Consider the following 24092-nt stretch of genomic DNA (forward strand, 5'->3'; position numbering starts at 1 on the left):
GTCATCCTTCTCGGTAACAATTATGTCATCCAGGTAATAATGGGCACCTAGGCAGCCTTGCAGCACTTGGCCCATAGCTTTTTGCTCGGTTGCAGATACAGATGCTACTCCAAAAATAAGGCAATAAAGCCCTTTGTGAGAGCTTATGGTGAGAAACACTTTGGACTCTTCTTCGATATCCATCTGTAGGTAGACCTCAGCTAAGTCCACTTTGCTGAAGTGTTTCCCTTCAGAAAAGATATCCTCTGTCCCGGGCAAAGGGAATTAATCTACTTTCAATGCTGGGTTGATGGTGACCTTAAGATCACCACAGACCTTGACAGACGTTGTATGACAGGAGTTGCCCATGGGCTCCACTCAAACTCGGAAAGAATTCCTTCAGTCTTCATGTGACCCAGCTCACTGGCGATATTATCATAGAAGGTATAAGAAACCAAATGAGCTTTACAAAACTTGAGTGTGGCATTTTCATTTGACACTATTTTACACTTGATATGTTTGAGTTTTCCAATGCTATCCTTGGATACTTTTGTGGCATCATCCAGTACCTTTCTTTATTCATTTTCAGTTAACTCTCTTGCAGGGGATGTGGTATGCAAATGACAGATGGATCTCCAATCAAGTTGTAGTCTCAGCCAATCATGATCCCACATGCAGGTCCTCCTGTTTTTAACTACATAACAAGCCCAATGTGGCTTGTGGGCTGTTTTATTTCATCATTACAAATTCCATTCCCACAGGAGTTATTTCTTCTTCATTATAAGTTCTTAGTTGAATACCTGCCGGCTTCAGTTCAGTATCTTTAAAATGGCATTTAAACTCATTTTGTGGAATGACTGAAACAGACGAGCCAGTGTCCCATTCCATTTTCATGAATTTTCCATTCACTTCTGATGTAAACCATATTGCTTGTCTAGTATTAGTTTTCACATTGTAAATCTCAAGTCTACGCAGTCCTGTATCACTCTCATCATTATCTGATTTTTCATCAACTGTATGCAGACTCGTGCTCTTTTTGAAATTGCACCTTAACGTTTTAACTTTTTTTCTTCTCTAAGCAGTCCTTTTTTTTTTCCTTTGCACAACTTGCTCTTTGTATGTGTCCTATTATGTTGCATTTTCTGCAAGCTTCACCTTTAAACCTGCATTGATCTGGTGTTTGTGAGCCTCTGCTACAATGTTAGCAGAGTGTTTGGCCAGGCAGGTTTCTATTTAGATATTGCAATTTTGTTCACAATCACTTTCATTCCTGACTGCAATTCAATTGCATCTCTGTCTGCTGTTTCCATTGATACAGCTATTTCAATTGTTCTTTTAAGTATAAGTTGTGCTTCAGTTAGAAGCCATTTTTGAGTGATTTCTTGTAAAATTCCATGAACTAAACAAACTCTTAGTACATCAATAAGCTTATCATTGAGCTAACAATCTCAGACAGCTTCTCTAATTCAGCCACATATGCTGAAGTGGACTCTGCTTTCTTTTGATTCCACTTACAAAACATAAAGTGTTATGCAATCAACAATGGTTTCAGTTTTCATTGACCCTGCATTACATTTACAATATCAATAAAGCTCATTCCAGCTGGTTTGGTTGGAGCAGTTAAACTTCCTCGTAAACTGCATGCTCTTCCACCCAATGCACTCAGCAAAACTGATACTTGCTTCACATTGTCTATTTCATCTGCTTTAAAATACTACTCAATTTCGTCAGTATACAACATCCAATTATCTCTTGTGCAATGTTTCTTCTCAATTATTTTTATGTTTTGAAGTTACAAAACATAACATCATTACAATGGTTTTAGGATGAGCAGAAGTGCACAGTTTGACAAGAGGCATGACATCAATTGTGCACACGTAAGTGTGTTGACTGTGCTCAGGAACAGACCGTTTACCTCAGAATTCCATTCCAGAGACAAGTGTATAAAATCTGGACTGACACTTCAGGACAATTTGTTTAAAGATCATCATTTAGATGAGATGGTAAGCAAGTCTACCCAGAGGAGGAATGAATAATCCCTTAGCACAATTTTGGTGAAGAACAGGGTTACTATCAGACCCCTGGCCATTATTAATCCTTCAATTAAAATCAGAAAAAAAAATTATTACCCGTAGTATTGAGGACATCTTCAAAAGGCAGTGCTTCAAGAAGGCGGCATCCATCATTAGAGACCAACATCATCCAAGACATGGCCTCTTCTCGTCTCTATCATCATAGAAGAGGTACAGAAAAATGTAGACTCACATTCAACACACACAAAATGCTGGAGGAACTTAGCAGGTCAGGTAGCATCTATGGGAAAAAGGACAGTTGATGCTTCGGGCCGAAACCCTTCAGCAGGACGTCGAATCAGATCTCAAACAGGTGGTAAGGATGGGCTCCCTCACCTCTTCCCCTCTGACCCTCAATGCAGGTGCCCCCCCCAAGGGTTGAGTTCTGTGTCTCCTTTTCTACTCCCTTTACACCCACGACTGTACTGTCACACACAGCTCCAATCTGCTGATCAAATTCGCCAATGACACGACTTTGATCGGCCCTATTTCTACTGGTAATGAGACAGCCTACAGAGGAGAGGTTGACACCCTGACATAGTGGTGCCAGGGTAACAATCTCTCCTTCAATGTCCAAAAAAACAAAAGAACTGATTGTGGATTACAGGAGGAACAGACACAGGCTCAGCCCGATCAAATCTGTGTCTGCAATTGAGAGGGTGAGTAGTTTCAAGTTCATTGGTATACACATCACCAATGATCTCATATGGACTGTACACACTGGCTTTATGGCAAACAAAGCACAACAGCATCTCTTCCACCTCAGGCAACTGAAGTAGTTTGGCATGGACCCCAAATCCTCAAGACCTTCTACAGGAGGTGCCATTGAGAGCACCCTGACTGGCTGTATCACCGCCTGGTATGGGAACTGCACCTACCTTGATCTCTGGGCGCTGTAGAGAGTGGTACGGACTGCCCAGCACATCTGTGGACATGAACTTCCCTCCATTGAGGACATTCTTTAACAGGTGCAGAAAGAAGGCCTGGAAGATCATCAGGAACACCAGCCGCCCCAACCATACACTGTTTCAGCTGCTTCCATCAGGCAAATGCTCCCGCAGCATTAAAGTCAGGATCGACAGGCAACGGGACAGCTTCTTTCTATAAGCTATTTGACGTTTAAATTCACATGTCTGTACATTACAATGGAGTCATAATGCAAAGATTTTTACTCCCTTGTGAGATGAATGTAAGACTTAAATAAATTCTAATTCTTATAGCAATTTGCTATGGCTGCTCCATACTGCTGACACAAAACCAACAAATTTCAAGACTTATGTCAGTAACAATAAACCTTATTCTGATCATTTTACAAGATGCTGGTAAACTTTACTGATGGGTCATTGAGAACAGACTGACCTACTGTATGACAGTACAATACATGAGATGCAACAAGATTGACCAGAAAGCACATCAACAAGTGATCAGGAATGCACAGAAAGTCACTGGGACTCAATTATCAGATATGGAAACCACCTACAACTCATGGTTTTCTACAGCAGGCTTGCAACATTGAGATGGACTCATCCCCCACCCCCACCCCCGTATTCATATGTTCAAGCTCCTAACATGTGGCAGGAGATACGGAAACATCTCTGCACAGATATCCAGACTGAAAAATACCTTCTTCCCCAGAGCTGTCATGCAACTGAACGATGCCACCCCACCCCCCACCACTTGCCCATAGTCCATAGGCACAATGGAAAATCTCTAAGAGCAATATGTGGACAGGCAATATTTGGGTTAAACAGGGCTGCTGCCTTACTTTAACTCCAGAGCTCCTTTTTTAAAAAAATTTCAGCTTTAGTTCTTGATGTTATTTTTTATTTTATCATTTTATTGTCGTCATCATCGTGGCTATCCCTCGAGGTCGAGGATGATGGTCTTCACTCTGAAGAAGTGGCCCACAGAGTGAAGACTCCTGTGCGTGTATTTGTTTAATGTGTACTTGATGTTGTACTCCAAGAAGCATATGATACTTCACAAATCAGCCAGCTGATTCCAATGGCATGGAAACCACAATGATTGAAGCTGAGGAATTTGTTGCAGCCTTCATTCGCCTTCACAGCCGTTGAGTTCGAAGTAACTTCATCCGCCTGTTCCACCGTTGAGGTCTTGGTTGGATTGTTCTTTGTCACCTTACCGCCATGGATTACCCTACCAGGAGCATAGCTCCAGACAGCATCGCTCTTGGGATCACAGGACCACACAAGCTTCTCCACCACAACAAGGTGACAATCCACGGAGAAGTATTGTATAAGTATTTTATTGTATAACAAGGGCATGTGCAATATTTGAATAGGGTAGCTGCTGTTCTTTTAATTTTAAGAGTTGTAACTTGGATATCATTTGTTGTGTATTTAATATTTCAGTAATATTTAAGTAGTATTGTAAATATATTGTTCGATTAAGCATTCTTTGTTGTTTGTGTAAGTCATTGTGTGTTATATGTAAAGGCGCATAAATTGTATACGTTATTATGCCACCAAGCCATATGTGGGCACGTCACTTAAAGTAAAATGAAACCAAGACATATATTTCCAGCTCCGTTTTTCCTTTCAATTAGTTTTATATTTTGAAGTTTCAAAATATAACAGTGGAGATGAGGAAATTTCAAATGAAACCAAGACAACTACCTACCTGTTCAAGTACAGCAAAACATTTGAGTTTTTAAAAAAAAAAGCAGCAAAGCACAAGCTTTTTCAGGAAGGGACAGAAACAGACAAATTAATGAAACGGCAAAAAATAGACTAAATATGTTCATAAACAGTGAGTAGTGTGTGTTAAAAACTATGAATTTTTTATAAAGCAGAATTGGCTGGCTTCATCAGCACAACTCAGATACTTGGGTTCAATTCTGGCTTCTGCTGCGGTCAGCATCAGATTTCCCAGTGACTAGATTTGAAGTGGGTAAGTGTGAGGTGTTGCATTTTGGGAGGTCAAATGTAAGAGGAAGGATTCAGTCAGTGGCAGTGTCCTTATGAGCACTGATGTACAGTGGGGCACCTGGAAAGTGTCAATACAAGTGGATAGGATGATAAAGAATAGGGTATTACTTGCCTTCATCAGTCGGGGCATTGAATAAGCAAGTACACAATATCTGTGCAGATGTGATCATGAGAATTCTAGGAGGGCATGTGGAGGCTTGGAGAAGGTGCACAGGGCGGTCACAAGGATATCACCTGGAGCAGAAAATATTAGCTATGAGAAGAGGTTGGATTATTTTCTCTGGAGCATTAGAAACTGATGGGTGACCTGAGAGAAGTGTATAAAATTATGAAAGGCATAGATAGGGTAGATATTCAAACCCTTTCTCCAAGGATGCAAATATTAAATACAGGAGGCCATTGCTTTAAGGCACAGGCGGGAGAGGGAAAAATTTTAAAGGCAAGATTTTACACAGGGAGTGATAAGTGCCTGCAATGCACTGTTAGAGAAGGTGGTAGAGGCAAATACATTCAGTAGCCACTTTATCAGTTACCTCCTGTACCTAACAAAGTGGTCATGAAATGTCTGTCCATGCTCTTCCTCCACTCTAGCCAAACCACTTCAAAGTTTGATATGTTACGCTTTCAGCATACCACTGTTGAAAAGCATATGTAAGTGGTTTCTTCTTTTATGTTACTGCGTAGGCTAATCAAAATGGCTTCTTTGTTATGTTATAATTAAAATGGCTTTTCTGTAATAATGTTTGTGATATGAGAAAGTTCTCTCTCTAGCAGCTTGTTTGGGTTATAGAGAGAGTCGTATTCATTTGCTAACCAATTGGAATAGATGTTATTCTTTTTTGTGTGTCTGTAAGCTATTGTTTTCGCGGGCTTTGGGGCAGAAGGCGCGATGGGGACAGAGAGAGGAGACGCGATGCTGTAAACTGGCCGACGGAACGGACCACGAGCGGGAGTCCGAGGCCCAGGGTCTTCGACGAGGAGAGGAGACGGAGACAGACTCGTGTAGAGCGTCTGGTCAACCACCGTGGTTGGTTCCAGGCGGCGGGTCGAGGAGGTCGGGGGGTATCGAATGGTGGAAAGAGGACTCCATTAATTGAGCTCCAACTGTTGTGCATGAAGTGGTTGAACTTTGATAAGCTTGGCGCCTTTTACTTTCCTTATATATTTTATCTCTATTAATTACATATTTTCAATAATATCTATAAATTGCAATCATTTAATCGCATATGGTGTATTGTCTGTAATTTGGCAGGGTGGGGTACATCACACAGCATCCACATAAACCTGATTACCCAGTTTGGCGGGGCCAAAGGCTGCTCCCCCTAGAGGAAAGCAAGCTGAGCGAGCCTGAGGCTTACCAGGGAGCTACACATAATTATTTGAGTTACTGTCACCTACCTGGCAACTTGAACCAGTCTGGCCCTTCTCCTCTGACCTCTCTCATTAACGGTGCATTTTCACCCACAGAACAGCTGCTCACAGGGTTTTTTAAAATGTTTTTTGCACCATAGTCTGTAAGATGAGTTACCTGGAGACTGCTGAGTGTGAAAGCCCCAGTAGATCAACAGTTCCTGAGAAACTCAACCCACCCTATCTAACATCAACAATCAATCAGTCAGAGCCATTAAGATCACGTTTCTTCCCCCATTCTGATGCTTGCTCTGAACAGCAACTGAATCTCTTGACCATACTTTTAGTGCATCGAATTTCTGTCACTTGATTGGCTGATTTGATATTTGCATTAACAAGTAGGTGTACCTAATAAAGTGGCCACTGAGTGTTCAGTAACAACGTTTAAGAGACAATGATCAGGCACAGGAACAGGCAGTGAATGGAGAGGTGTAGTCCATGTGCAGACAGATGGGATTAATTTAGTTTGGCATCCTGAGCAGCGCAAACATTTTGAGCTTAAGAACCTGTTCCGGTGCCAATCTGTTTTATGTTCTTCATGTGGGTTTCCTTGGGATGCTCAGATTTCCTCCCACATCCCAAAAATGTGCAAATAATTAGCCCAAATGGCGACAATGAATTTACTCTAGTATATACCATAGATGTGTGGTAGAATTTACAAACAAGTCAATGGAAGTGAGGGGAAAATAAAATGGGTGAGGGCGGGGTTAGTAAAAATGGCCGCCTGATGGTTGGCAGAGTCTGAATGGGCCTTTTTCCATGTTGTTTCGCTCTGTGACTCTATATAAGGTAATGAGGGATGGGGTGAGAAGTATTTCTAAAACATTTGTTGCTTAACCAGGCAAATTGCCCAGGAGGCGTAGTTTCTTATGTGGGTAGGGAATGTTTTCTCCAAAAATTCCTGCAGTAGCTGTTCATTCATGGGAAGTCCTTAGCCAATCAGGTCATACTAACGTGACATCTATTAAATGTTTTAATGAAAAAGGAAAAGGAGCCTTCCAAAACATTCAAAAAATAAACAGGTTTCTGCTTCAGCTAATACTTAAAAGTTGCCCCAGACAGCTCCATCGGTAGAACAGATTGTGCAAGCATTCTTTCCAGTTACTCAAGCCAAATGCGACAAAGTGAGCATAGAAATATAACACCGAGAAGGTCAGTGCTGTGTCGACCATTTCCACTCCTACCCTCAGTGAAGTGGTACAAGGTCAGAGTACATTCTGATGATGTGGAGAAACAATAAAGCTGGAAATGACTTTCACCTCCAGGCATGCAGGATCATAAAAATAATCGCAAAGCATACACACAGTCTACACAAGTAACACTTATGCAAAGCAAATAGTAATATGATTTGAAATGTTACTTCCACATTTTCCCTTTCCATTCCTTTTAATTCTAATAGCTAGAATCTGAACAGGCAGAACAAGCCCCAGCTATTTATATAATCTTTTCCAACACAGGTATATTGTAAACTGATCATCGTCTTTCTGCACGCTGTGACTACTTTGTACTCCAAGTTAAGAACTGTAATGATAAGGCACTCTATCACAGCATGAGACAGAAAACAGTCCATTCAGTGACAGAACGCAGGTCCAATACTGTGACGTCTCCAGTAGCATACAGAAGTGGAGTCACAAGAGACTGCAGATGCTGGAAGCTGGAGCAACACAGAAGGTGCTGGAGGAAATGAGTCTATTTCCTTCCATCGATACTGCCTGACCCACTGAGTCCCTCCGTCACTTTTTCTGCTTCTCCAGAGTAATAGAGATACTGTTTCTGAAGCAGGTTTCCAATCTCGCTTCCTACCTGGGCAGTTCAAAGTAAATCAAAGTTCAAAATTCAAATTAAATTTCTTATCAAGATACATATATGTCACCATTACCTACCTTGAAATTCATTTTCTTGCAGGCATTTACAGGAAATTAGAGAAATACAATAGAATTTATGAAAAACTACGGATAGCAAAGACTGGCAAACAACAAATGTGCAAAAGAAAACAAATCATGCAAATAAAAAAGTCAATAAATAATACTGAGAGCATGAGTTGTAGAGTCCTTGAAAGTGAGTCTATAGGTTGTGCAGTCAGTCCACATTGAGGTGACTGAGGTTATCCTCGCTGGTTCAGGAGCATGATGGATGTTGGGTAACAAATCTTCCTGAACCTGGTGGTGAGGGACCTAAGGCTCCTGAGTCGTAACCCTCCTCGAGGCAGAGGCAGAAATGACTCACAAATTTCAGAATAGAAAAGAAGAACTTCCTAAGTTGTTTTTAGTAAAAATTCTCGATGCCAGTTTTTCTCTTCCCAAAGTCACGTGCATATCAATTTCAAGAATTTGAGAATGAAGGGGGAAAAAATTGCCAAAAATCTGTTATGCTGGAGATCTGTACAAATTTCAAGTGGCTCAGACCGGACAGATCCAGGCAGTACACATCTTACAATTTTACTGACTGATGGAGTGGGGGCAGAAAAGTGTCTGGCTCAACAATTTCCACCAATAACTCTACATTCTACACTCTGTTATGATTTTTCTTTGATGTACTTATGTAGGGAAAAATCTGTTTAGATGGTATAGAAACAAAAGCTTTTCCCTGTATCTTATTGCATGTGACAATAATAAGCCAATTCCAATTAAGGAATCTGATTTGAATACTTGGGCAAACTTGGAAACAGCAATGAGGAGTTTGGGCTTGGAACAGGAGGGTCATGAAGAGGCAGGTAGGAGACTATTGTTAATGGAATACTGCAACTTTTTGCGGCTATTATTGAAATCCTGCATTTGCCTCAGTTCCTCCTCTTCAGGTGGAGACTTAGGTAATCTAAGTATGCAAAAGAAATGTGATCCTATGCAATTACTGTCAACATGCAAGGAATAAGAAATGAAGTTAAGCGGCCTGTGCCAAAAAAACTCAAAAAGTAGCCTAGACTTGAGAGTTATGCAACACAGAAGTGGGGCTTACAGCCCACGTTGTCTATGCTGATCTTTTTGTGACCACCTCACAGCTTGCAAAACCACCTATTCCTTTTATAGCCGCCAAAAATTTGATACAATACACCCAGTTCTTTTGTGTGAAATTGCACTTAATCTGCCTTATTAGTAACATTACTTCGGGATGTAGAACCAGCAGATGGGTCAGCTACTTTGGGAGGTCTTTTTGTTTAAATTTGCTATTGTTGCTCATTTGCACAATTAACTTTTTTCTGAGTAGCAGCCTGCACTGGACATTTGATGAAACACCATAAGATGCTTCAAAAGGGCCAAATCAGAAAATAATATTGAACCAAACAAAAAGTATCAGGCCTGGTGATCGAATACTTAGCCAAAGAAATACATTTATGCAAGGCTTCTTAGGGAGAGAGAATTAGGGTAGAAATTCCAGAGTTTAAGCCTGGATGATACAGGCAAGCCCAATAATGGGATAACGCAAGTGGGAACATGTACAAGGCCAGGTTGAAGGAAAGTAACAGCTTTATTTGGGTTGCAAGGCTGGAAATTGGGGCAGAGGTGAGAACCTGCGGGCTTGAACACAAGAATGAGGAATTTAAGGTGAAGCATTGTCAGCTGTGATCCAGTGGATGTCAGTGGCCACAGAGATGATAGATTAAAGTAGGAATGCTGATGTTGTTGAGATCCAAGCACTAATCTCTTTGGTGCCCCCCTAGTTACTGTCTGATGGCTTACAGTAAGACAAACTCATTTACTTCACTCTGGTTCTTGTCTGTCAACTAATTTTCAATTGATGCCAATATGCTTCAATTAGAACGTGTGTTAATGTTACACATCGACCTTTAATGTGGTACTTCTCTTTCTGAAAATCTAAGTGTATTATGTCCATTGGTTTGCCCTTACGTATTGTAGCAATTACATCCACAAAAGAACTCCCAAGGGGTTTGTCAAACATGACTACCTTTCCAAAAAACAAACATAAAAGTTTCTGGTGAACGCAGCAGGCCAGGCAGCATCTCTAGGAAGAGGTACAGTCGACGTTTCGGGCTGAGACCCGTCGTCAGGATCGTTAGTCCTGACGAAGGGTCTCGGCCTGAAACATCGATTGTATCTCTTCCTAGAGATGCTGCCTGGCCTGCTGCGTTCACCAGCAACTTTTATGTGTGTTGCTTGAAATTCCAGCATCTGCAGATTTCCTCTTGTTCGTGTTACCTTTCCAAAATCCATGTGGACTTGGTCTAATCCCAGTGATTTTCCAAATCTCATGCCATTGTGTCAGTTATAACCTCCTGCATTTTCCTTACTACAGAAGTGAGGCCAATCAGCCTGTAGTTTCCTGTTTCCTCTCTCCCTCCTTTTTGAATAGGGCTTGCAATCATCATAAGGGTTTGCTCCACATCATTGGGAAGAAATCCAGCAGCCCCAGAATTGTCTGCTTGGAACTGCATTCCAATTATTGAAATTCTAGACACTAACAGTAGCCAGGAGGAACTCATGATCCCAGGAATAAGGTCTATTGCCATACAGAGCTTCCAACTCCCAAATGGTGACCTTGGATTCACCATTGAACCCCTAGCCGGCCATCTTCCATTCTTTGGTCTCTCTGCTGACTACAAAACCCAGCCCACTATTTTTTTTCCCTGGCTCGGGTCAAAGTCCTCATATAACTTTCGTCATGAAAATAATAAGGGAGATAGCCCACCCTGTATCAATCTAATGTAATATGATCCATTTCCCATTAAGTCCCTCTCAGTAAAGGACTGTTCACAGTTCACTGGACTGGTAATAATTTAGGATCTGGGCTAGAAGATGTGCTCAGATTCATGAAAGTTATTGGATGGTAGGTTGCCTATTCAGACATCTTGACCTGTCAGACTGAAGATCAGAATATCAGATCAGAATCAAATGTTTGAATAACTGTTTTACTGAGTCATAAAATTGAATTATTTTTAAGGGTGGTGTAGGCCTTTGAACATAAAGCAGCCAAGGAACCAAGAGATGCTGAAGGAGAACAAAGTGCCATGAACCTTCATGTAGAGATTTGACATCAAACTTTGGTGATGATAGTGAGTGATGTGTTAAAGGACGTAAGGCATAGTTATTGGCTGATTGCAGTGGGCTGAGAATACATCCCATAGCAGAACACCAAGGGCCTGTTTACTCAAAAAGATATCAAGCTCTTAAGTTAACTTTCACCTGACATCCTCTGGAGAGACCGTCCCTTCAAGTGCTTTTCTAAAATATATGTCATATGTGTAGGGGTAATCTTGCATTGGTCCTAGGTTGTACCTGTTTCACAGATCTATTGCATTTATTATTAATATGGATTTTTTTTCTTTTCTAACTCTTTCCCACAATTCCTCCTAATTGCAGAATAAACTGCTTCCCCTATTCCAAAACATATAGTTGTATCACATTCTTAGGCATGTGGCTATTCCTGCCCAATTGTGCTTTGCGTAGTGATTCAGGTACAGAAAATCATGCATAGCTTTTTCTGTGACAATAGGATAGAACTAGAAATCAACTCAGAAAAGTTCAGGTCGGGTGAATTTCAAACAGGCACAGTAAGACGTGGGTGAGGAGAAAGCAACTATACACTGGCTTATAATTTCCATAGGTTTTTATTTCTTATAACTAAGGAATTACTGTCTATTATAAAAAGCTAGTAATTTTCTGTACTCTTTAATGTTTCAATAATAAAAACTCAAATGCATCCAGCTATTACTTTTGTTCTATCTTGTCTCTGCTTCCCTGTAATATTCACATTGGGCCATCCTCTTCTTTTTAAAGACATTTTGTTATTTAATGGTATCTTTACTATTAAATACAAAAGAGGTTCAGTACGTAGTCATCTGTTTTTATTTACAGCGTTTCAGACAAAAAAAACTGTCATACAGATTGTAAGATTTCCCTTTTGGCAGAGTAAAATCACAATGTGAAGCATTGGAAAGACAATATATCTAAATAAATAAAGTCGGCAGAGTAATTTACAATGTATTATGCATGACTTTAATGTAGTCATCACTACAGTGAATATTGGTCATTTAATAAATAAAAAATTAAGACTTAGAAGCATTTTGTGAATAATGAATCTGTTTCTAAATTATTATAGTCCTTCTCATGAAAATACATCTATTTTGATTCATGATTGTCATTTGGTTGAACCGATGTATATTCTTGTGATGGCAGCAGACACAATTAATCCTGTCCATTCAGTATTGTTTGGTTGCAGGTGAAGTATTGTTCATTTCTTTTGCATATTGTTAATACCTAGAGGTAAAGAATGACATTAGACGTTAGACAGCAATCAAGACTTTTAACACAAGAAATAATGAGGTAAGGCATGTCATTTAAAATGTTAAACTGATAGTTTTGAAAATCCAAAAATAAAGCTCTGTGTAGCCATGAGAAAGTATCACAAGCCACTCTCTCAGAGAGCCAGATTTAATATTTTCTCTTCACCGCTTATATCCTTCACATGAATCCCTCATGTGGCAATGAATCATTTCAGAAATGTTCCCATGTGCTGAATGTATCTTTCAATAATTCACCCAGGTGAGATATCATTAATGTGCAAGCCAGTTTTAATTTGTAGCATGCTACTTGGGCTTTGCAGCTGGATCCTTGCCCAAAACAAACAAATGATGGTATTTACAGGAAGTCACTCCAACACATGCAAATGCAAACTTGAACTCCTTTGTCCTTACCAATGGAAAATAACTGTATTCTGCTCAGTTACAACTGCTGAAATCACCTAGCTCCAAAAATAGGGTTGATTCTAAAAATAATCAGTGCATATTTAAGCACAATTCAACAAAATACAAAGTTACTTATTTTGAAAGTTACAGACCATCACATTTAGGACCAAAGCTGCAATGTGTCCTTGCAAGTCAGTGATGAATTCATGCGTCTTTCTAGTCAGTCCCACAGGACTGAGGATAACCTACTTCCAATCTGCTTTTATGGATTCTGAGGTGGCTAATGAGGCCAGTTAGGGAATCCCAGGTTCTTCCACAGATGGGCTAGGTTATGTCCAATCATGAGTTAATGTATTTTTAGCACACTGGCAGCATCAAATGCAGCCAGTAGTGAAACTAAATCAATTAATCAGCCTGACAATGTCATCAGAACAAAAACAGTAGCAGCCCATATATTTGGTGTGGTCCTCCAGCATTCAGTAAGAAGATGGCTGATCTTTGGCCTCAACTCCTCTTATCCACCTGTTAACTTCAATATTGAGCATCCATAACCCACAGAGATACAGAAACGAAAGATTCACGGACTTCTAACTTAATCTTTGCCTCTCCACCACCTCCAAACATAATAGGTCAACCAATAATCTGGCTGCTCTATGTCTTTCAATGACATGACCTCTCATAGAGCACTGGTGCATTTTCTCCTCAGTCACAGCAATGTTAGACCCCTCTCTGTAAAACCAGCAAGACTACACATTCTCAGTGAGTCCCAATAGTGTAAGAACCCTTTAAATTAGTGTAAGAACCCTTTAAGTAAACAAATTGCTTGACCTATATTTAAATATTCCACCACATGAAAATAGTAATGCATGTTCAGATTTTTTTTTAAAGTTAAGTGCATGTGTAATCAATTGCAGGTAAGCTATTCTACCTTCATTACTGTTTGCAAGGTTAGAAAATAGTAATAAATCACTTATAAAGAATAACAAATCATACACATACTTTTCTCCAAGTTTGTATAGTAATCTAATGTTCTACTGATGAGTATAAAAATATAACAGAATTAAAGATAAAGTAAAAAATTATTGCTGAAATATTTGAGGTTTTATTCACTCAAACATTAACAAGGATAGTCTTAAATTTGTAATACCTATATGTCAAATATAATGGTACAGTACTTTCTAAGATACATTATATTCTGGTTATATCAGATATATGATGAGAAAGCCATTATGAAGAGAATCAATAATCATGATTGTATTTTTAAATGTTGTGTGTCAAAGATAGTCAATGATATTGCTATCCTTTACTACTGAGAATGTAATTTCTTCACGTCCTCTACCATCAAACCCCCATTGACATCAGTGACATTAGCAACCAGAGTTGCATCAAGCTCAGAAATATTTGTTGTAATCAGTCTACTATATTTCCCTAATCAATCATTCCATTTTTGAACTATGCAAAGCACTTAATGAAAGACAGTGGCATTTATTTTCTTGAGGGGAGTTCAAACACCAGCCTTCTGATGTGGTGTTGATACTGCAGTACCTTTAAATCTGAATGATGCTATCAATGGATAATTTAATGTTTAAAGGATCAAATGACCCGATTGGTCTATTGCATGTTTTATCTCAAGTTGCAACATAATCACAAGATTGATTTTAATCTTCTAATGATTTATTTGGAACTTCTGTTTGCACAAAGTTCAAAGTAAGATTCTCAACAACCTATTTATCCAAAAATGAATGATCAATTTTTGGGAGATAAATCCTTAGTGTTCATATATTCACTATGTAATATTTTAATAAGCTATCACAGAAGTAGTTTAGAACTAATTAATATCCCCTTTGGTAATAAACTATGAAAAATGATTATAAATCACAGACTATCACATGAATGTATGAAACGGTCATTCCAGTCATTCCTGGCTTTAAGTAAAACAGTGAAAATGTAACCTAATGGTGACAACTGTAAAAAAAAAGCTTAACAGTTCCATTGATCTGGAACCAATGTTAATGATGTCCACGTAAGAGTATTGTGCTGCCTTGTAAAACAACTACAGGAGGTTTAGTGTAATACAAATTACATTAGGTTACATGAAAATTTCATTAACTGTATGCTAGAAATCAAATTAAGATCTATTACACTTAAAGTCCTAAAAAGATACCATCTGAAATTTTAGCTTTCAATATTTGACGTCCTGGATACCCCAAAAAGTATGTAAAAATCAAACATAATTAATGATATGATTATCTACTGCAAATTTCAAATGAGAAAAAATGTGTCAAGTGATTACTCATTTCCTACAAAATTTTAAATTTATAATATTTTTAAAATGATAGCACTGAGTTGAAAAAGTCCATGTCACCAGTTCAACACGGTCATATTAAAAACGACTCATAAATTGAGATTTTAAATGGTCACAATTTATTTGAACAAGACTAAATGACCAATTAGAGATGGCAGGATATGGGTCCAAGAACATATTGCAGTGGCAGGGCCCAGGAGGAGCGAGGAATGGCATTAAGTTTGAACGATTTAAGCACCAGGCCAGATTGAAAGGTTCAGGGTGTCAGGGCCGGAGGCGAGGAACAGGTCAGTTCAGCTCACTGCCTGCTAAGCTTCACTCATCTCTGCGCTGAACTGAGACAGTGACCTGCAGCTAATGGGCTCCTGAATCGATTGGAGTGATCACGGGCTTCACGGCTGTGGACTCGCTGTCGTGAACTTCAGTTCTTTGCTTCCTTTTGTTATTTGCAAGATTTGTTTTTGTTTCCTGCACATTGGTTGGTTTGACAGTCTTCCTTGAAATGGGTTCTATTGGGTTTGTTTGCTTTGTGGCTGCCGATAAAGGGATATATCTCAATGTTGTATATAGTACACGTACTTTACTTAATGAGCATACTTTGAACTTTGTCCAAGTCTTGGACATGGCAAGTTAATACCCATTGTACAATAATACTCTGCTCCCTGATTTGAATTAATTTGTTTTGCCTGAATACTTATGGTTTGGAACATCAGCAAACTGCAAAGAACCCTGTGCTCCATGAAAAATAATGCCACATTTTCTTTAAGTCATTCTGCACTCCTCATGAAATTCTCATGTGACTCATACTTGAAAATGCAATCTTAAAGCCAATAGCGTCAATTTCCACCTTCAGCCACTTTCAAATACTTCAGTCCACCAGCAAGGCAAACCATTCATTGTCATGGTTAACTCTCTTCAGATTCCTGTGCAGCTTAACTTTATAGACAATCATTTTACCTGATAAAGATTTTACAAGCTTACTTCAATTAATTTAAAATTATAATATTACCATGTTATTATGACACTTAACATCAATTGTATCAAATACTAGGGAGGAGCTTGAGACAATATTTCTGAATGTAACAATGGGTGTATACTCCATTCACAATTTACACAAAGATATCAGTTGGTGCTGAATTAAAATTGTGTTGTCCCATAATCTTAAAGATGCCATTGTACACAAATATTGTATAACTGTTGACTTAGAATTTTTGATGGAATAATTTGTTTCCATCTTCAGCTTTCTTCATGGTTCAACTTTAAGGTTTCCCCTTGTAATTTTTTTGGACTCAGGAAGTTGGATTTCCTTTTGTCTTCCTTAGTGAATATAAAAATGAGTAAAGGTATTTGCTATGCTGCTCACAACACAACTGAAGAGCTCAAAAGTGATTTTTTTTAAAAATAAAGATACCTACTACATCTCCAGCATACAATGCACAGGCCTAAAGCAGCTAACTTCAGAATAAAACTGCCACCTAGCTAACCACCCAGATGGTGCATTTGAAGCTAATAGAGCTAACAGAGCACTCAATTGTAAACAGAACTAACCCATCAGCTTACATATCAAGAAAAGCCACTTGGATGAGACATTGAATGACTGATGCCAGAATGGAAAAAAACAGTGCAGCACAGACAGATAAACCCACAATATTGAAACTTCTAACCTGTTGGTTATATTCAATTATGAAAATTTATTTTCCTAGTTCTAAACTTGTAAATCTTCTACTTCCTCATCAACACATTAGATCTATTATACCAGTAACATGCACATTTAAATTCATGCTCATTACATCACTATTCAGTTTTTGAACTTTTTTATGGAGCACAATTCCTGATTCCTTTCCTGATCTTTTGTTAAAGGAACCTTTTGCCATCTAACAGCAGAGATTCTTAACTGGATTCAATCAAAACAAATTGTCACTGTGCTTAATTACTACAGCAGCGTTACTGAACGCATGAGAATGGACTAGGGAAGGTGTACAGTACCAATTGTTGCAAGTTAGATTATCTAAGTTAACGGAATCAAAAGGTCCAGAATGTATGTGAACCAGTCTGTAAGTTATAGTATCTGCTTTCCTATCAATTGAAACATATTTTTTACGATGTTGATTTCAACATTGAGATATGAATTTTTAACACAGCCCCTTGTAGAATGTATAATAAGTATATACACTGGTATAAAAGTTCAGTATTAACTTTAAGTGAATTTGACAGTATTATTTAAATACGGGTTCTGTACATATTGAGTAAATATTTGAATTTATGTGGTGCCACTTACATCCAAAAGGTAGTTCCCATCTGCTTCCTAGCTTGTATTTTCTTTGCAACAAAATGATGTTAAGCTACTGGATTCACAATTTAGTATCAAAATAAAATCTGCTTTTATTAACATTCACAGTGATGGGGCGGCGGCATCTTTTATACAAATAATCTATTCAAGTGCCTTGGCTGTGTTTCAGAAAACTTTCCCTTTGTGCTGGGACTTCAGGATTGCATCCGGTGGAATTTATTATTGTCTGCTGGTGGAAGGGTGCAAATGCCCGACCATGCAGTTTTCTACAAAGTACAATTATTGCAATTAAAGTCGTTTCCAAACATTGACTAAAATAATTTATCTCAGAACGTCGGGGATGAAATTGTTCAGAAATCACACCCCATCTTCCTAAACCTATAACCAGGCCATAACAAGGCACCGTGATATTTCTTAGCATTTGCTTACTGGGCTAAACTTTCGTATTGATGCAATAAGCTAACAGAACAGTGAACTGTTGGATATTGTATACATGTCCTAGGAGAATTACTTGTTCGGTGACAGGAATGGCGAAGGAAACAATGCCATTGTAAGTTATCAGTGACTACTCCGCGTGTCAATCGCCTGTTGATCCAACTGAAATGGATTCATTCATTTGCGACTTACTGGTAAATAGCACCGAGCCTTCAGTGGGAGAAGGCGGCGGTGATGCGACAAAGAAGCATTCTGGTGACCACCAACTCACCCTGGTGTCTTTGGATCAGGACATGGTGCTGATAGCAGTTGGCGTGCAGATGTGAGCCAGCTGTCGGGATTTCACAGACTGAATCGCCTGGCGGTTCTTAAACTGCACCATGCCCAGTGTGATCTCGGCGTTCCACGTCGAGTCTTCCAGGCACCTGAAGTCTATTTCCTTGTTATCTGCCATCACGATGGTGAAATAGATGTATCTGCCTTTCCTCTCCACGCAGTCCACCGTCTTCATGTTTTCAAAGGCGAGCACTTTGCATTTTGACCGGCTTGCCTTCGGATCGTGGATGCACAGCCCTTCGTCTGTCAACAGGCAGTTTTTCCTTTTCCAAAGCTGCAGTAAGCCGTCGCTCCTCTTCTCTAACTGCCCCTCTTTAAGAATGTTCTGACCGTTCATTTTGGCCGCACTTTGATTCTCCTTTACTGCAAATATTGTCTACGAACTTGGGATGGAGGATCCTTCTAGTTCATCTCTCTCTCTCTCTCTCTCCGCTCCTCCAGTCTGTGCTAGCGTGCTAATCAGGATCTGTTGTAACATGCCCAGATGGCTTTTTATTTCAATTCAGCATTTCTTCGCCCAACCCTCCGCTGACGTCTCCCAGATCAAAGGCTCAGTCCCACGCAGCAGTCAGTCATTCGGGCCACTCGTAGTCCGGGGAGGTGGGGGTGGGTGTAATGGCAAGACTGTCTGTCTGAGGTTTGGAAAGATGTGGGGCTATTATTCGCCTCTGAAATGGGGAAGCCCCTACTTTCAGTCTTTAACGTCACCGAAGAGCAGCCAAAGCCCCTGCCGCATCTGAAAATGCATAAAAATTCCTTCTTCTTAATCTAAAGGAAAAACGCAGGCGAACCACGCTTGTGTGCAATTCTTCCTGGGCACCATGTGCTCTGCTGCTGAGAGTTACGTGTTCTTATAAATAATGTCGTTGTCGCTCATTCTAGTTGATGCAAACCGCATTCCGAATTGTAGGAACGTGCTGCAACCCAATGCTTTAACATTTGTTTAATTTTGACACCTTGCCCACGGTCCTGTGAGCACCACGCACTTTATTTAATACAGACTGTATGTGCTCAGATTTATCCAGTTCATCAGCAGTTACGGTTATTCATTCAGCCGATTGCGTTCATTCACCGTTTCCCCCCACCTTTGAAACTAGTGTGGATTAGAAAGAAAACACCGCATATTGCCCTTATGAGATTGAATGGTGATTGTACTGCCTTTGTCTTGCTTCCGCTACATAATTCTGAAATTGTCCTTGTTTTAAGGTCGTTTATTCTTGCCTTCCTTCAGACTTAAGCACATCTGTTATTTGTTCCTCATCACCTGTACAGCCCTGGTTTTGATATTTTATGTATTGCCCAGGTTAGCGTTAGCTTTTTATTTTAAATAACCTGCTTTTTAAGAAACGACATTGGCACTAAAGGCTGAAGACCCTTGGCCAGAACAATGCCAAATTGATTCTCGTCATTTCTTTTTATATTCCAAATAAAACAATAAAAAGAGAAAAAAAGTTGGAAATCGTTGGTAGCTCAGAAGGGGGAGGGGGACGATTTAGTGTATCAGATCAATGATCCTGCAAATTCAACCACTTGAAACTTTAACTCCACTGACAAAGGCTGACTACTACTAGTATTTTCTGTTTTCAATTCAGATTAACATCTGCAATTTCTTGCTTTGGATTGTTGGGTGAAGGGCATTTTAGTAATACCTTGGTGGGATATGTGGTCACCAATATTTTAATATGCATTTTATTCTTAAAATTTGCAATTGTGTGATACAGTGTATCAGCATTCTCATAGAACAGGTGGCACAGTGGCATAGCTTTAGCGTACTCACTTTACAGCACCAGTGATCACTGATCAAGCTTTGGTTCCCACCGCTGTTTGTAAGGACTTTGTACATTCTCACTGTGACCACGTCAATTTCCGTGTGTGTTCCCGTCACTTCTCACATTCCAAAGATGTATGGTTAGGGTTAGTGAGTTACGGGCATGCTCTGCAATGCCAGACGTGTTTGATGAACATTTATTGCTCATCACTAGTTGCATTTAAGAAGTCATTAATGATAACCAGTCATGCAGTAAGTACCCTGTGACCCGTCTGATATATCTGATCGAATGGACAATGAATCTGGATCGATTTCAACTAGGAAAACAGGCCCAGGAACTCCAGATGGAATTTAACTCAGGTGAGGTTAAAGAGATGCATTTTGGGAAGTTAAGCATGCAGAGTGAATGACCGGCCTGGTGGAGAACCCGAGGGGCAAATAAATACGTAGTTCCTGGAAGTCATGACATATGCAGACAAGGTGATGAAGGAGGCATATGGCGAGCCCGCTTTCATCAGCAGGGCACTGAGTACGAGAATTGGAATGTCATGCTACAGCTGTGCAAGACATTGGTGAGACCGCAGGAGTGCCGTTTGCCATACCATATGAAGGATGTGGATAAGCCAGACAGAGTGCTGAAAATGTTCACAAGGATGTTGTCAGAACTGGAGGGCTTGAGCTAATAGGAAAGCATGAATAGATTATGAGTTTTCTCTGGAGCGAAGGAGAGGTGTTGCTTTATAAAGGTTTATAAAATCATGAAGGGCATAAATAACATGGATTGTCACAGTCTTTTTCTGAAGCAGTGGAGTCTAAAACTAGAAGGAATAGGTTCAATATTGTAAAGAAAAGATGTAAAGGGGACCTGAGAGACAAGTTTTCACGCAGAATGCAGTAGGGATATGGAAAAAGCTTCCAGAGGAAGTGGTAGTGCCAGGTACAATGACAATGCTTTAAAGAAATTTGGACAGCTGCAGAGACAGTTGAACAACTTTACGGGGATATAGGCTAAATGCAAGCAAATACAGTAGGATTAGCTCAGAAAGGTACAGTCCATGTGAGCTGAAGGGCCTGTTTCCATGCAATATAACTCTGTGACTCCGTGATCACAGTATAAATCTGAGAATTTTAAACACAATTCTAAATACTTAATTCTATCTATTATTTAATCATGCCACTTAATTGTTGTGTTATTCAAAAGAATTCTTATTTATACGTTGTCTTTTTACAATCTGATTTTACAATTCTAAAATGCGCATCTAAAGGTGATGCTAATTAAGTGCAAACAACAGGAAATCTGCAGATGCTGGAAATTCAGGCAACACACATCAAAGTTGCTGGTGAACGCAGCAGGCCAGGCAGCATCTCTAGGAAGAGGTACAGTCGACGTTTCAGGCCGAGACCCTGAAGGTCTAGAGATGCTGCCTGGCCTGCTGCGTTCACCAGCAACTTTGACGTGTGTTGCTAATTGTGCTTTTGTTTTCAAAAGCAATCCCTGTTGTAACACAGGAACATTCCACTAGGTGGAGCAACAGTGTATTAGACCTCAACCAACAGGATCAGACCACCGCCTTAGTAGCCTCCAGATTCGTCTATCTTCCTTAGTTCTGCTATCCATGAACCTGAGGTAATCAACAAAAATTGAGTTGAGTTCTAACACTTCTATACCTGATTTGATACTGGATCCACTCATTTTTAACTTACACATGGGAATCACAGTGGTACAGCTAGGGAGAGCTACTGCCTCACAACTCAAGAGACTCAGGATAAGTCTTGACCTCTATGCTTCCCGAATCAGAATCAGGTTTATTATCATTAACTTATGTGTGGTGAAATTTGTTGTTACAATGGCATGCAAAAGTTTGGGCACCCCGGTCAAAATTTCTGTTACTGTGAATAGCTAAGCAAGTAAAAAATGAACTGATTTCCAAAAGGCATAAAGTTAAAGATGGCACATTTCTTTAATATTTTAAGCATGAAAACTTTTTTATTTCCATCTTTTACAGTCTCGAAATAACAAAAAAGGAAAAAGGCCCAAAGCAAAAGTTTGGGCACCCTGAATGGCAGTACTTAGTAACACCCCCTTTGGCAAGTATCACAGCTTGTAAATGCTTTTTGTAGCCAGCTAACAGTCTTTCAAATCTCGTTTGGGGGACTTTCATCCATTCTTCCTTGCAAAAGTCTTCTAGTTCTCTGAGATTCTTAGACCGTCTTGCATGCACTGTTCTTTTGAGGTCTATCCACAGATTCTCCATGATGTTTAGGTCAGGGGACTGTGAGGGCCATGGCAAAACCTTCAGCTTGTGCCTCTTGAGGTAGTCCATTGTGGATTTTGAGGTGTGTTTATGTTCATTATCCTGTTGTAGAAGCCATCCTCTTTTTATCTTCAGCTTTTTTTACAGGCGATGGTATTTAAATGAATTCATTCTTCCCTCTACCAGCAAATGTTCCCTGTGCCACTGGCTGCAACACAAATTCAAAGCATGACCGATCCACCCCTGTGCTTAACAGTTGGAGAGGGGTTCTTTTCATGAAATTCTGCACCCTTTTTTCTCCAAACATACCTTTGCTCATTGCGGCCAAAAAGTTCTATTTTAACTCCTTCAGTCCACAGCACTTGTTTCTAAAATGCATCAGGCTTGTTTAACATAGAATATAGAACATAGAACAATACAGCACAGTACAGGCCCTTCGGCCCACATTGTTGTGCCGACCCTCAAACCCTGCCTCCCACATAACCCCCCACCTTAAATTCCTCCATAGATGTTCCTTTGAATCTTTTGAATAGAACTTATTGGCCTAGAACTGCATAGTATTACTGAAGCAGATTGCAATATAATATGGATCACAATAGATGATCACAACAGTTCACCTTTGTCTGACTCTATGTTGTTTAATTCTGTTTTACATTCAGTCAATTGATGCATTTGCTTAGTTTTGTGTTTGAGACTTTTCACTCGGTTATGCTTTTTGTGTGCCTTGTGTACTCTCTCGATGTGACCTTGTCAGTGATACTTTCTGCAAGCTTTTTCTTAGAACCAACAGTCATTTGCAGCATGGGAGGATTTGCCACATCGATAACATATTTGGCTTTTTGCAGAATTTAGGGACATTTTGTGCATTTCACATTCTAACCTCCTTTTCCGTACTTCTGCTGCAGTCTCTAACAATATTGCAATGATCAATGCCCATTCTAAGATTAGGTCTCTTTCTGACAGTAGCCTCTTCCAAGTGCTTTGACTATGCTTGCCTGTCCATGCATGTACATACAAGCCTGTTCATTAATGCATCAGAAAGTCCATCTCTAAAGTCACAGTACTGGAAAAGTTTGTGCAGTTCTGCAGTGTATTCAGAAATGCTTTCATCCTTTGACTAGTTCCTTTTGTAAAATCTAAAACTCTTAGCTATTACCAGTGGTTTAGGGCTCAAGTGATTTTGTAAAATTGTAACAATTTCATCGAGCATCTTGCTTGCTGGCTTTTTAGGGGTTACTAAGTTGCGTAAGAGGCTGTATATTCTAGGACCCATTAAGCTAAGAAGCATGGGGGCTTTCTTTTGTTCCTCCATGTTGTTCGCATCACAATTCCACCCTCTAGATATACGACTCCCAGCCTTCATTAGCACTATCAAATTCATCAACTTTCCCGACTGAAGTCATCGCCATGTTATTTTCACTTTAACTTTGCTAGTTGCATCTTTCACTGTGTACTATGCAGGCAGTTACTTATGTGTTCCTTTGTTGGCATCCATGATGGCCTTCATACCGTTCAGTGTTTCATCCCGTAACTGTCAGTGTAGATCACGTTATTCACTGATGCTTAGGTTCGTACTTATTGCCATTTTGTTGTGTCTGTCCAACTACGTGTTGATTAAATAATTTAAAAGCATGCCTGCAGGAGATGGCTTTAA

General features: G+C 39.7%; 1 protein-coding gene across 1 annotated transcript; it reads right to left on the reverse strand.

Moving 5' to 3' along the window:
• Positions 1-12187: 12187 nt before the first annotated feature.
• LOC134355946 (pleckstrin homology-like domain family A member 2) lies at positions 12188-18910 on the reverse strand. Its single transcript, XM_063066487.1, has 2 exons — positions 18351-18910; positions 12188-12621 (listed from the first exon to the last, which is right to left on the reverse strand). Exon 1 carries the CDS (start codon positions 18750-18752, stop codon positions 18366-18368), a length of 387 nt encoding a protein of 128 aa, XP_062922557.1. The 5' UTR covers positions 18753-18910; the 3' UTR covers positions 12188-12621; positions 18351-18365.
• Between the last annotated feature and the right edge of the window lie 5182 nt (positions 18911-24092).

The sequence above is a fragment of the Mobula hypostoma genome, chromosome 13 (assembly GCF_963921235.1).
Source record: "Mobula hypostoma chromosome 13, sMobHyp1.1, whole genome shotgun sequence".
Classification (NCBI taxonomy): domain Eukaryota; kingdom Metazoa; phylum Chordata; class Chondrichthyes; order Myliobatiformes; family Myliobatidae; genus Mobula; species Mobula hypostoma.